Source organism: Penaeus chinensis, chromosome 19, assembly GCF_019202785.1.
Source record: "Penaeus chinensis breed Huanghai No. 1 chromosome 19, ASM1920278v2, whole genome shotgun sequence".
Classification (NCBI taxonomy): Eukaryota; Metazoa; Arthropoda; class Malacostraca; order Decapoda; family Penaeidae; genus Penaeus; species Penaeus chinensis.
In genome coordinates this window covers 25,688,498-25,703,497 of record NC_061837.1, presented here as the reverse complement: position 1 = coordinate 25,703,497, position 15,000 = coordinate 25,688,498, and the positions used below count along the sequence as shown (strand labels likewise).

The following is a 15,000-nucleotide window of genomic DNA, read 5'->3' as shown; positions in this document are numbered from 1 at the left end:
GAGGGGGTATTAGTTGTAGTGTTCAGAGCCGTGGTCAAAGGAGAGCCTGGGGTCAGGGAATCGAGCGAGTTTGAATTGGTGGAGCTATTTGATGAAGAGGTAAGCCTCATTGCCTCTAATATTGGTATGGTTAATGGTTAATGGTTAATGGTTAAAAGCAAAATAAATGTGCTATCTAATATTGGTATAAAATCTTCATTGTTGGCCATGATAAGCCTGGAGTATGTTGGGGAGAGAAACGGTCCACCCCTCAGGGTCCCTTGAGGGGTAAGGGCTAGACAACTAAAGCAGGGGAATACCGTGCCCATGGCTCCCTCAGGCCGTTCAGGACTGGCACAAAGTCAGCCTTTCATCCTTTCAGCACGGCTCTCATACCTTAGGAAGTGGATAGTAGATGGGGTTGGTGAAGGGACAGAAACGAAAAAGTAGGAGGGGAAAAAAAAGACCATGCAAAATTTGTAGAGTCGAGGGCTGAGTCCCAAGGTTGGGGAGTTCCCCAGCATTAGGTCCCAGTCTCCGCCTCCTAAGCCCCCCCCACGACAACAACGGGCAAGGGATTGGGGGGGATGATTCTCGTGATGTAACAGGAAATATTAGGCTTCTATAATACAGTGCCCTTAAAGAAGTTAGTCACAATGTTTACTAAAATTAGATGACCAAAAAACGTCAAAACCTATACCGCTGTACTTAAGAACAAGTGTTCAGTCAGTGCATCCTTCCAGTATTAATGTATGACTTAGAAGAGGGGTCTGTCTCGCAGGGAAGAAAAGGGGACTAAACTGAAGTCAAGTTGGTAGTTTCGAATGCCTACATAAAGAATACTAGTCTGAATGCAAATTTGAGAGCTGTAAGAAGGGCGTATGACACTGCCTTGTTACCTCATATTAAAGAATTTGTGATATTACCTACTGATATATCTTTTTTTTGTTACCTTCACACAAAAAAATATTAAGGAGGCTGGAGCATACATAAGATATTTTCTGCTCTGAAAAATATGCAACATAAAAACATGCTTTACAAAATGAGGAAAATTTGCATGAAGCAATAATCTTTATGGCAATCATATCTATTTGACCGATTCCCTATTTCCTGTAGGTCAGTCCGTTAAAGATATCCGACCTTTTTAAAGGAGAATATGTGATGTTCAGGATAAGTTTTGCAAAATATTGGCAATCACTGGCTAAAAGAAATTTGACACAATGGTGACCAATGACCTTTGAGGCATCTTCTCAAAAGAGTGAGAAACAATGTCTAAAATTCACTGGCAAACAGGGCAAAAGACAGCCAAGGATGGAATGACAGAGTGAAGAGAAGCCTAATCTTGTAGCTAGACTGCTGATGATTAACTTTTTATAATTTTGGTTTTATTTTAATTTTCACACATTTTACAAAAAAAAAAGGAATCAGTATGTACATGTGGATAAAATATTAAAGACATTCTGTACTTCTAAAGGATCAGTAGTATGACAGTAAGAAAAGCATTTTCCATAACACTTTATTTTTATGATAATCTGTAAGATAACAAAATATTGGTCTTCATCCTTACTTTTTTCTTTCTGTAAGAATCCTCAGTGATACTTCCCACTTGATTGATGCTTTAATGCTTACAAACCTAAGTTCTCAACCTAAGCCCACAAATCAAATATAAGTCAAAGAACAACTATTTTGGGATATAAAAAAAAAAATTACAATTTATACTCTGGCCAAAAGAAAAGACAAAAAGATTTAAAGTCATATTTATTTCTCAATATAATTTTGTAGGTATTATAGATCCATAAAGCAAGTGATAAAAAACTAACAATTATAATACAATCAAACTGCCAAATTTTTTTTCACCGAATGTTTCTAGCTCCTTCCATCTAAATGAACACAATAGTTGTGCAAAACACTTTCGAAAGTTCTTTAGCCTCTTAAGTGGATCTCTGAGAGCAAATTTCAAAAGACTGTACATTACCAATATAATGTCTAATATAACTACATACATTAAAATCACTGGAAATAAACTCAAATATCAGCTTAATGGTTCTGTTTCTCATCCACAAGGTTGCAACCATTCTCTTTTAAGGAATCATGCTGTGAAGTTCAAGTTTACAGGCCCGCTCTATGTGATCATTACTGCGTATTTATCTTCCATGCTCAAAAGCTCAATGCATGTACACAGCACTGGAATGAATGAGAAACTGTACCATCACATCCTTTCATATTTTTCATCTTCATCATCATTGTCATCATTTACTTTTGCTTTATTCTTTATTTTCTTTCAGTAATCTTGAATCCCCCCTGATATCCCCTTGCCCACCCCTGTTTTTCTTATCCCCCTACCCCAGCCCACCCCCTTATCCCCATCCCCATCCCACATCTTTGAGAGGCTGGACAGGAGCTTCTCCCCAGCACCCACCCGCATCATGGCGACCGGTCTAGTCATCACAGCCATGTTGAGCTACCAGAGTCATCCAGCGCCGTGCACATCACCACTGGACACATGCACACACGAGCGAACCCTGAGCTCCGGTCAAAGCCTCGGGGTCGACACACACTTTTGAAGCGCCACTTTTGCAAAAATAACAATAGGGCGAAATATATAAAAAAATAGCTGGGTGAAAAGAAAAAGTAAAAAGAAGAGTTGTAGAAATAAATTAATTCAAAGCTCTCCATAAAAAACAAAAAGGAACATTTAAAACTGTGTGCAACGACTGGCCGGTAGCTGTTACCATACTGTAGGCAGATATATAAATGGTATGCCTAAACAGGTATTTGGATTTTTCTGTGGCAAAGCATTATCAGGGTTTCCTTTTTTGGTGATAATGTACACTCAAAAGTTCAGTCTCTTTATATTTTGGTGAAAATGTAAATTGAATCTCACTGTAAAATTTTGTCTATGCAATGAGATTTATGAGGTGCCATTTATTGTCTTTACAATCACAACTATGATTTTTTCTTGTCTCTCTCGCGCTCACTCTCTCTCTTGCTCTCTCTCTTTCTGTTCTCTTCCCACTGACACTTCACTTTAGTCATAAAATGGAGGAGATCACTTGTGTTCATGCACACCTTTGACCTGAGTTCTAAGTTTATTTTGACCTTACGACCATACACTACTATGCACACTCTTTAATTGTCCAAGGCAACCACTGAATCTCAAAGGAAAGGAGACATGAGATCTAGCACTTCCTGTCCCTCAGCCGCCTGTCATGGTCAGCTGATGGAGATGGTGCTGGCACGGTCACTCCCACTCAGTTGTTCCTGGTGGCTTGGAGGTGAAGTCATACAACACTCGACTGATCCCTGGGACTCCAAGCATCTCTGCCACCATTTTGTTTACCAGCTGTAAGGAAAGAAAAAAACATTAGTCAGCAAACAGACTATTGCCAAAGGTCTAACAAGTCTTGTCATTTGCCTCTTCTGATTGGCAAGTGGGGGACAAGGGGGGGAATGGTACTGATAAGCAGGGGAGTTGGAGAGATTGATATATAGACAGATAGATAGATAGAAATAAAGAAGGAAAGAAGGAAAGAAAGAAAGAAAGAAAGAAAGAAAGAAAGAAAGAAAGCAAATTTGTAGAAAATGGGAGTCAATATTAACATCCCTTTTAAAGACAAATGAATCAATTATGTCTGTCTGGTAGCTATTCAGCATGATGCTAGACAGTTATGTTTTTCAATGTAAAAACCTTCATCCAGTCTATCTAGTTTATTCATTTACATAGATGGCTACACTTGTACTAAGTCACTATTGAGCCAATTACAAGTATTTCCTGTCTCGCCCATTTACCCTTTTCCTTGAGTTATGAAACTATTTTACATTATCTTATTTTGCTGTTAGTAATATTTATAATATTAAAGTAATTATATGTCTATAATAAAAATAACACCATGGATATTCAAAGCATTAGTAAAAAATGCATTTTTCCCGCCAATTCAAGGAAAGGTGAAATTAGGTAAGGTCATAAGTCTTCTGACTCCTTTGTGGCTAAGCACTCGCAGAGCCAGCTATGTGCAGAGGCATTTCACAAAAAAATTAAAAATGAGCACAGCATTTTCCAAGGCAGCATGTGGTTAACCCCTTGATGACGGGTGAAGAAAATTTTAAAAAAGCTCTATGCTCTGGAGACCAATGGCAATGCGCCAACTTTGAGCGCGGGAGTTCGGTACATAAAGCTGAATCACCGGCTCGTAGCACTTTGGCGCACCACCGCGAGCGGTTTGCTTTGACCCCTCACAGCGTGACCCGTCGGGAAGGGGTTAAAAGACAAGGTGTATTTATCTATTCATTTTTCAATTTGATTTACCCATACATTTGTTTATGTTTTTTACTCTATTTCTAACATTTTGTTCATCTTTTAATTACACTTAAAAGGCATAGCAAATATCTGAGGCTGAAATTATATAGCTTAGACAATACTCTGGACTGTATTACACAAAAATTAAATATTTGTTTTACTTATAGTTGGTGGGGATTGGGGATAAGTTTGAGTGAGTGACATGTGCTACCCTTACAGCATTCGCACTGAAGTCATTTTTTTATCCAAACTGATGAGAGACATTTGACCTGACTACTATCAATTTTCACTGCAAATCCAAATAACTTCAAACTAAATTTTTAATTCTGTAAATAGTTATTAGTGAAACAGTAATTTGAATATATATAAACTTTCTTGCCTAGCTAGATGGGACAGGTAATTGATTATAAATAGTATAAAAATTTATGACATACTTCTTACTGTGAGCTTTATATAAAACACCCAGCCAATTTAACTTACAGATTGCATTTTTATATGAAAATATAATATAAGACAAAATTTAACAGCCCTCCAATTGAATGTCAAATCCTTACTAAGTAAAAACCCCATATCTTAAAAACATTACCCAAAAATATAGATACAGGTTTACCCCACCATTTCCAACTCATAAACCACATCCATTAAGGGAATTTCAAAACATGTCTTACTTCAGGTGAGATGTGTTTCCCAGGTAACGCAGGAATGCCAGTCATGAAGTCATGAGTGATGAAAGGTCTGAGAACAAGAGAGCGCTGGCAGGATGGGAGGCGTGTTACTGGATCGCGGTCAAAGTGTATTGGAATCAACACTACTGGCATCTGAGCAAGCTTTTCAGTAAACCCAGATTCTGCCAACACCTGAAATAAACCATAAGTATACATATATACAAGCAAGTTGGAATCAGTGTCGATTATGAAGGACAGATTATGCTCTGGTAATATACCCTATCAGGCTAATGCTTATTCCTTATATCATCCAGGATCCCTGGATAAATCATTCACATTTGATTTCTGAATTACATCTCATACCAATCAAAATAAGTTTTCTAGAGAAAATACTGTTGTAGACCTTGTCTACATAAATATTAACCATAAATGAAAGGGAATTACCCACATACATATTCCCCCACAAAAGTTTCATTCCGAGAACTATGCGAATAAGAAATCTGGATATTCTAATAGTGAGCATAAAGAGGACAAAAAATTCAAGATCCAGAACACAATCTTTTATCTTACAGTATTCAAGACAAGATGTACATGCTCATGAATGTTCACAAACCAAAATAGAGCTCCTTACAGAAAATGGTGTATGTCCCAGTGACCCCATACAACAGTAAATTCTGCAGTTAATAGATAAGCTTAACCCAACTGGAAGAGGTATTACAAACAATGTCTCCTTCTTTCACACTACTTTCTTGAAGTCAACCAAAATAATAAATACTGTATAACAATATCCCTCTTACCTGGTTGGCCAAGAAGTCAGCCTGTCGGAGAGTAGCCAACACTCCAGGAGTTAGCGTGGTTGGGGTGATGTCCTGTACAAGATCCTTGATTGCACCACCAAAAGCAAAGCACACCCTGCAAATGACAAGATGATGATGCAAACAGTAACATTACATTCTAGTCTTAATATGAAAAGTATATAAAGTACACTTCCATCAGACAAAAATCCACATACTCAAACTCACCTGTTGATATTATGGCAAATCTTGGGTATAAGACGAGCTAAAATTAAGATATCTTCCCACACTGGATCGGAGTCGCAGGAAAGAGTACATACATAGCTGTATGTCCTGCAGTCTCCCTGGTAAAGTTGAACATCTCTTATAAATATCAACAGAATAGGGTAAACCATACTAGAATTTATCTAGCTGACTGTACTTCAATTTTTTTTCTAAGAAAATGAATAATAGTCTCTTTTCTAAGAACTGCTGGTAAATAAATGGACTTAACCCAATGGCGACGGGTCACGACTATCGCCGTCATAACAATACGCACAATGTGCGGCGTGCGGCTGTCCGCAGCGGCGCCGCGCCAAAACGCCCCGAGGCAATGATTCGGCTTGATGGACCGATATCACGCGCTCGGAGTCGGCGCGCTGCCGCCGTTCGCCAGAGCGTAGAGTTTTTTTTAATTTGCTATACCCGGCGCCATTGGGTTAAGAGTTGTTAAACCGCTGATTATCTCATGTCTGATCTTTTCAACATGAAATTTGAGTCAGGTTTTATTTCCTTTAGGAAGGCTGTATCAAGGAAGACAAGGCTTATCGTGAATTCCTTTTCTCTTCCTTCCATTATAACAAAGACTGACAAAAATCACAAACATCCATTCTGGTATAAATAAATAAATAAATAAAACAGCAATAATCTCATTTCTACATTATTTTTTCTTAATCTTTAAGGCAAATCATGATATCATGGGATGGTCTTCTCCACATCCTCGGCATTACCTTTTTTTTTTCTTTTTCTAATTCCTCCTCCTGTCTTTCTTTCTTTCTTTCTTTCTTTTGTTTTTAATTTGTTTTTTTGTTTGTTGTTGAGAGTTTAAGAAATATGAAGAGAGAAGACCCTCTTTCCCAGTAATGTAACAAGTCCTACAACATATATTATTCATAAAATAACTAGGCAAAATACTGACCTGGACTCCAACTGATTTGATAGGCAATAATGTGGCATATAAAGTCTGACTCCTAGAGATTCTATGGAGTTCTTGACGTTCATCTTCTGAGGTGCAGTTTTCTATACGGTTCAGCAAGGCATGTTTCTGTCCGGGTGGGAGAAAGAGGAGAGGAGAAATGTAATTATGCTCCAAAAACTGATTTCACAATCAAACCATAAAAGATAATCAATTCCTTCCAATACACAGAAATAAAATCCCATATCCAGCTCCGCCTTACCTTTTGAACACTTGCTGCAAAGTCCACTAAGACTTTTAAGACAACTTGGGTTTCAGAAAAATCTCGTTCCATAAAGGGCTCTTCTGCACATATGACTCTGATAGCCAAGCCAGGACCTGGGAAAGGGTGCCGCTGAACAAACTCGTCCAAGAGGCCTAAATCTCTACCAATGTGTCGAACCTGAGAAGGAAGAGTAGTGAATTTAACTTTATGTTCGTCTAATCTGGAAACAGAAAACACCACACACACGCACGCATGTACTACAAAACTATACAATTTAAGCTTCTACCCAGTAAATACAGTGACACAGGTATCTTCAATTAAACATGTAAAATATTCAACATGTAAATAAAGAAACTGGAAACTGAACATTATCTTGTCAACCATGAAGAAAAATACATATGAAAATACAACATGAATAAAATGCAACATAAATAAATGAATGATTGATTAAAATATGTAGTACGTCTCTGTTATAACATTTTTTAAATCATTACATCTTTTCTGGAATCCAATAAAAAAACAGCAATCAGCCTCACAAAATCTGTCCGTACCTCATCTTTGTGGAAGTCTTTCAATGGCTCGACCACTCTGCCCTCTGACCTGAGGACCCGCACAAGGTCAGTATCGTTGTGGTGGGTTTTGATATTCTGGGCACTACCCGAGACCAGGGAAGAGGCTGATTCAATGAGGTCAGGCCGAAGTGTGCCTTGGCCTAGCATCACCTCATCTGCCCTCAGGTTCATTTCTGCAATCACTTCATTGGCTACCTGTCAAGATACAAGAGATGCTTTGTTAATGAAAATGAAGAAAAAAAGCAGCTTTGTTACAATGGGCTACCAAATAACAAGGCATGCCTTATTGCTAATAGTAAGTATGTAAATTTGATTTTGTTAGCATTGTCAGTACCCCACATACAGACTCCATAATGAGGGGTGTTCTCATGCTATTTTGCTCTTGGGAGATTGTATCAAGAAAGACAAGTCCTAAGCTGGCTCTCTTTTCTTTGTCTCCCTTATTCACTTAATAAGTAATGGCTTCATGCAAATATCTACAAAAGAGTTTACTTTCTTGGTCTTTTCATGCCCTACCATAGCAAAGTCATGTGACAGTAATCCACATATCTGAAACATAAATATTAACCCAATGCCTCCAGGTTGGCTAAAATGGCATAGAGCCAAAACTCTGGGGTGCACATAAAAAGGCAGAATATGCTCCATACAAGCAACCAGCAAATGTACTTATATGGCATATATGAACCATTAATCACTTTGCTTTCTGGATTTGATTGACTTGTTTAATATCAAAACTCAGTGCTATTTTGTGGCCAAAAATTCTACAAAAGCCTCCAGCCACCTTGATGTAAAATGTGAGTTGTGGAAGGGCTATATACAATGACTGATAGGGTGTTCATGTCCCTAGCAAGACCCATTTTCACCATGGCATGACATATTTATGCCACCCAGAGGCACAAGTTAAATTTCCTTTTTTTTTTTTCATATCAGTTAACCACATTTCAGTTCTGATATAACAAGTAAGATATTTCACAAACAGTAACTATAAGAAAAAGTTCTTTCAGAATGCAAACCTTAATAAAAGTATCCCCGATGATTTTTCGCTTTTCCTCTGGGCTTAAGGTCATACAAAGTAAATTTGTGACACGCTTTCTACCCATTGGATCACTACTATCCACAGGTATACTCGTGGTACCGTCATAGAACTGGTGCCTCGCATTGATCACTGAAAAATAAGTATATTAATAATAGGCATGCCTTTTTAACACATCTACATCTTGTACAATTTCTCAGGTAACAACTAAAATGTTCATAATACATGTAGCAGCTACAAACAATAGCGATCAAGTGTAAATTACATCCTTTATAAAATTTCATAGCAATACACAAGAAGTAGGAACACACTTCAAAACTTCAAATAAACCAAAACAGGGGTTACAAATATCCTTTTTCAAATTGGAAAAAATACATTCAACAGAAAATTTTGTTGCCATACCTAAATGTGGAATACACTTCAGACATGAAGCCAATCTAACTGAACTCGAACATACCCCTGAGTTTAAGGCCAAGCTTCCGCAGTGATTGTTCCACTTGCAACGATTCATTCTTCCTCATGAACCCATTGTCAATGTGAACTGCAATCACTTGTTCTTCTGCAAGTGCTTTGTGAAGAAGAGCTGCACATACAGTAGAGTCAACACCTCCACTGACCAGCATCTGAAATATTAAATAACAAAATCAGGATTTATGATCAAATTCATTCCTTCTTTTTATGTCCTATATATGAAAAGTCCTCAAATCAAAAGAACAAGTTAATGTTATCATTCTATCAATATTTTCTGAACCCTTTCTATTTCATTAAAAATAATTTCCTATAATCTTGTTTGTTGTCATAGTAACCTGTTACTACTGATGTTTATAAACAGGCTGAAAAAACAACGTCACTTTTTCATCTAGGAAGCTTAAAAATGGAATATCTTACAGCAACAGCTATCCTTCAAATAAAGCTTCCATTCCACATATTTAGCTTTCATTTGTCCTGCCTCTTTACACGTTCATTATGCATATTAATCCATTCACTCCTTCCATTCATCTTATTACAATATATGACTACTATATAAGTCACAAAAAAAAATTCTACTTCTACTTACCAATACTTTGTTGGTTCCTACAATCTCCTTAATATAGTTGATACACTGAAGTTCTCTGCTTTGGAGTGTATAAGTCCCTGAGAGTCCACCAATTTCATAGAGGAAATTCCTCATCATGGTTACACCTTGTTCAGTTAGATCCACCTGCATAATGTAATACACATTGTGTTAATTCCTTGCCAATGTGAATAAACTAATCTAAGAAAAGACTAAATAATTAATCTATGCTATTCATAAGGAATAACATTTTAAAACAAACACAAACTCAAATTCAAAAACATCATGACTAAACTTTCACCATATGCTCAGTTGCCTTACCTCCGGATGGAACTGAACGCCATAAAGGCGAAGTTTGTCATTTGCAATTGCCGCAATAAGATTTCCAGATGTAGCTACAACCTTAAAACCATCAGCCACCTTGTCTATACTGTCACCATGGGTTAGTAGCACATTCTGTTTAACCCCCATATATCTGAAAATAATTTAAAAACTTTGTCACTGCGGAGTTCCAAGGCAATTATAGCTTTTAACATAAAAACTAACTAAAATTGGAGTGTGAGATTTTGCAGTCAATTCCTAATTCTAGCTAATCATAAAAGATGAACTTACTTGAATATATGGCAATAATTATCAACTTCTATGGTATACTGGCCATCTTCCCTTGCAGCTTTTCTTAGCACCGTACCGCCAAACTCTTTGTTTAAGAGCTGCATGCCATAACAGATTCCTGAAATACCAATACCAAGAAATAATTAATACTTTGCTACATTACACGAAAGGCATATAAACATTCCTGGCAACACATGCAAATTTATAAAAGTTACAGTAAATAGACTATTCTTTCAATAAACCTACATAAACCTACAGTGAATATAATAATGGTATTTAAATTTAATGCAACTCAATAAAAGTAATAATGAAAAAAAGAAGTTATATGAACAATAACAACAAATAAACAACAGAGGGTTTTCCAGTCAAATAAGGTATCATACTGAACACAAAGACTCTAGTTACATCCTAAAAAAAATAAGAAGTCACAACCTACCCTCAACCTTAAAACAGACAATACTCACCTAAAACAGGTACATTTATTTTGAAGATATCAGAGTCATACCGTGGAGCGTCCTCGGCATATACTGAGCTTGGACCACCAGAGATTATTATAGCCCTGTGAGACAAAAAAAGGAAATGATGTTCATGCAGAAAAATTTCACGAGTTATAAATAAAAAATTAATTACAGATATATCAAATATTAATAATCTATCTGCCTATCATTTCCTGAACTATCTCTTTTGTAAGATGATGTGTCAAAAAGCTCATGGAAACATTCAGTGAGTGATAATACTTCTGCTTTTTCGTTCCAGGTAATGTACATAATCCCACACCAGTTTAAAGTACCTATTTCTCACCTAAAAAATTAACTAAAAATACACACTTATTTGTATTACATTCTACTTTAACTTACTATAAGCACAAAGTGTACAGTTACATGTACACAAACATGAATACTATAAAAATGCAGTTTCCCTTTTGAAGAAATGATAGAGAACAAAACAACAAACATAAATAAAATAATCATGCTGAGATACTGAGCTTATCTAACAAACAAAAGGTCTTCCACACTGCTATCTTCAAACTTGCTGCTCTGGTTTGGCAAGTGTGTGCAAGTATCCCATTTCATCTTTATATTCCCTGTTTTATTAAAGTCTTTGTATATTCTCAAATAATGTTTAAGATTTGATATCTTATGGGAAACATAACTTTCAAATGTCTATAGATTATTAATAGAAGCATAACTCTAATAGTTAAAGTTTACATTTTGTTATTCTTACTCAAGTTCCTCTTATCTAAATCCTGAATCTGGATTAACATTCAGTATACATGAAAATAATAGGAGTTTGTTTTTGTCATGGAGAAATCTTTTTGATGTTAATAAAAATAATTTTACCTCCAATTACTTCAATTTTCTAAACTAAACACTAATAGCCAAAATATTATCAAAATGTTTATACCCCACTTTGTTATGAAAATGAAGAAAAAAAGCAGCCTTGTTACAATGGGCTACCAAATAACAAAGCATGCCTTATTGCTAATAGTAAGTATGTAAATTTGATTTTGTTAGCATTGTCAGTACCCCACATACAGACTCCATAATGAGGGGTGTTCTCATGCTATTTTGCTCTTGGGAGATTGTATCAAGAAAGACAAGTCCTAAGCTGGCTCTCTTTTCTTTGTCTCCCTTATTCACTTAATAAGTAATGGCTTCATGCAAATATCTACAAAATATCTTTGTTCCTGTTATTACAAATCTAATCAAAGATTTTAACCATCTCAATTATTTTAATGCACATATCACACATAGAGGAATTGACATTTCTAAGGTATGGGACTGAAGTTCTTCATATTCCTATGTCCGGCTGCTACTACTGTTGAAATGTACAAAAAGACTCTTCAGGAGGAGAAGCCCCTTAATGGAAACTTCAAAACACCTATGGCAATTAACCACAAGTTCTTAATGTATACCTATACCAAGATCTATTTAATTATCTACATATTATTATCAATGATGGTCCCCTTAAAAGAAAATAACATATCAATGTTTTTTCTGCTCATAATAAAATCACACACAGCCAGCTGCTGCGGCATAAAAAAAAATTCCAACATTAGAGACAAAAAGAAACCTTTAGTCCCAGATTTGAGGGGCTTTAGCTCTTGAACTGCCAATGCGAAAGCAAATTAGTGTTTATAGTATACAACTTGGAGCTGGCTTAACATGCATGACCCTTATCCTTGCTAACCAGCATTTGGCCCTAGCTTGCTATGGCAAAAATAAATGCCAACCAGTATTTGGCCTCAAGCTTGCTATGGCAAGACTAGATGCCAGCTGGTAATAAAGGGTTATGTCATTCATACAGGTTCTCATCTACTAGTACCCTCTATCATGGCTTGCAGCGATCATGTATGATCACTCCTGTTCACCACAATCATGCAAAATCTGTTAAAAACTCACAGGATTTTTCCTAAATCTTTTGTTACCAATTAAATGAATGTAGTGTCCACTACTATTGCTTGGTAGCTTCCTCCAGCCACACTTATATCCTCCTCCTCATACCCCTATTTCTTCCTGTCCATGAGCCAATCATAATCCTAAACCCCAGCTCTTTCTTCTTGTGAATGAATGCAATGAGCATTCAGTAGTAATACCACACTATCCCATATTACAGTCATCATTTGGTATATCACTGCTGAATGATTTGAAGTTCTTACACCGTTGGGGAAAAATTATGTATAGCAACAAAATCCATAAATACAAGACCTTTTGAAAATGAAAAGACAAGGAAATATTGCAACAATCCTATGCAACTACCCTTAACTCTTTATGGATGAATATCTTACATAAATCCAAATTTTAAAAAAACATGTTTTACCTTATAAAACTTAACAGATAATAATAAAAGAGCAAAACTGTAGATTTAATAATTCAGTGCAGGGCTCCCCTCATTCCTCAAACCTAATAAGCAGATGTTGGCATATCTTTCACTGCTTATATGAAAGATATTGCAAAAGAGCATGAAAATCTACCTTTTTACCATTCTGTATCTATACTGTAACTCTAGAAATGTACATGTCTGCCCTTGTGTGTGTATATCTTTCTATGGGGAGAAGTATCCAAGAAAACTGGGGGACCTGAGTGAGCACGGGTTGATCATGTTCACTGAGGTCAAGTAACAAAATTACCTAATAGTCCTTGAGTACCTGATAACACATTCCTGCAACCTACTTCCCTTCTAGACATTTAAGTTTACGGTAAGAATTTAAAGCAACTTGTTACAGGTCTTGTCTCGTAAACATTTTTTTTTTCAATATTTACCAAGAGGGTGAATGCAATTCATCACACTCACCTATATATCTGAATATGTAGATAATACTTAGCTTTAAATTTTGTATATCTTACTAAAGTTTTATCTTCCCAAACTCACCTATATCCTTTTTCTTTTAAAGTGTAGGCAGGGGTGTCGAGAGGTAGAATGTCTGACTCCACATTGAGCTCTCGGACACGTCTGTCGATGACCTTCCCATACTGTGCCCCAGCATCCAGGATGGCGACGCGCTCGCCGACAGACCCATTCATGGCGGTGGTCTCTTCGTTGCTGTTGTGGCTGCCACTGATGCTACTCCCACTGTCCTGCCTGCACCCACACCACGCCAGCCGGCACTGCCAGACACACAATGATCTATTAGGTTTGGACATTTTTGGAGAGCTTTTAATTTACTTTGTATAAAAACTGCATAACCTAGAATCCAGGCTTACAATTCAAACAAACTATAAGACTACAATTTCCACTTGTATATCCTATCAAACCCTACATCTATTATAAGGAATAGGCTCCTCCCTTTGCCTGTCCCACAACCTATAGCAAAACCAGCCCTGAATCTTAAGCCTCATACAATAGTGTCAAGTGTCTTTTGTGGTTGCTGTTGAAGACCACAAGTCAGACAGGGAAGTCCTATGGTGATATCCTATACCACGAATAGAAAAGAGCAGGATGAATTATATATATAAAAAAAAAAGAAAAAAAAAAGAAACACTGTACCCTACCCAAATAAAAATGAGAAGAAAAAGATGAGACAGCAAGGACAAAAAAAATTAATGAAGAATATACAATAAATATAAAAATAATCAGAAAAGGTGGAGGGGTGAAGGGAAGTGCAACATCAGTAATGGATGAAACGGGGGGGGGGGGGGGGGGGGGAGATGAAAAAAGTGAATCCAGGAATAAACCAGACATAAAATACCAAGAAAAAGTGGGGGAGGGAGAAACTGGACAAGAGGTGGCAGTAATGGAAGGGGGAAAAGAAGTGTGGGTGGATGAACAAAGGGGAAGAATAGAGAAAGAAAAAACACAGAGCAGAAGAGAGGCAACAGAATCAGAGGAGTCCAAAAACAGAAAAGAAATCAATGAAACTGAGTAAAAGGTAGGATGATTGGGAGGGGGGGAGGGGGTGTAGGAGGATGAGGAGGAGGAGGAGGAGGAGGAGGAGGAGGAGGAGGAGGAGGAGGAGGAGGAGGAGGAGGAGGAGGAGGAGGAGGAGGAGGAGGAGGAGGAGGAGGAGGAGGAGGAGGAGGAGGAGGAGGAGGAGGAGGAGGAGGAGGAGGAGGAG

General features: G+C 37.1%; 2 protein-coding genes across 5 annotated transcripts in view; both read right to left on the bottom strand.

The window, feature by feature from the left end:
* The window catches only part of LOC125034978 (venom serine protease 34-like), a 15,858-nt gene extending 13,424 nt beyond the window's left edge, over positions 1–2,434 (bottom strand). Inside the window, exons 1-4 of the mRNA XM_047627025.1 lie at positions 2,358–2,434; positions 1,811–1,922; positions 1,613–1,625; positions 1,120–1,225 (exon numbers count right to left, since the gene is read on the bottom strand). Coding sequence (XP_047482981.1) covers positions 1,120–1,225; positions 1,613–1,625; positions 1,811–1,922; positions 2,358–2,434 — 308 coding nt within the window. The remainder of the gene's footprint in view (positions 1–1,119; positions 1,226–1,612; positions 1,626–1,810; positions 1,923–2,357) is intronic.
* The window catches only part of LOC125035098 (GMP synthase [glutamine-hydrolyzing]-like), a 30,786-nt gene continuing 17,508 nt past the window's right edge, over positions 1,723–15,000 (bottom strand). For all 4 annotated transcript variants that reach the window (XM_047627248.1, XM_047627247.1, XM_047627246.1 and 1 more), the window contains 14 exons: positions 13,818–14,053; positions 10,910–11,004; positions 10,446–10,563; positions 10,155–10,308; positions 9,837–9,980; positions 9,237–9,402; positions 8,760–8,911; positions 7,726–7,941; positions 7,172–7,351; positions 6,913–7,038; positions 5,964–6,079; positions 5,739–5,853; positions 4,945–5,133; positions 1,723–3,322 (listed from right to left, as the gene is read on the bottom strand). In XM_047627248.1, coding sequence (XP_047483204.1) covers positions 3,221–3,322; positions 4,945–5,133; positions 5,739–5,853; positions 5,964–6,079; positions 6,913–7,038; positions 7,172–7,351; positions 7,726–7,941; positions 8,760–8,911; positions 9,237–9,402; positions 9,837–9,980; positions 10,155–10,308; positions 10,446–10,563; positions 10,910–11,004; positions 13,818–13,969 — 2,025 coding nt within the window. In that variant the 5' untranslated portion in view covers positions 13,970–14,053 and the 3' untranslated portion in view covers positions 1,723–3,220. The remainder of the gene's footprint in view (positions 3,323–4,944; positions 5,134–5,738; positions 5,854–5,963; positions 6,080–6,912; positions 7,039–7,171; positions 7,352–7,725; positions 7,942–8,759; positions 8,912–9,236; positions 9,403–9,836; positions 9,981–10,154; positions 10,309–10,445; positions 10,564–10,909; positions 11,005–13,817; positions 14,054–15,000) is intronic.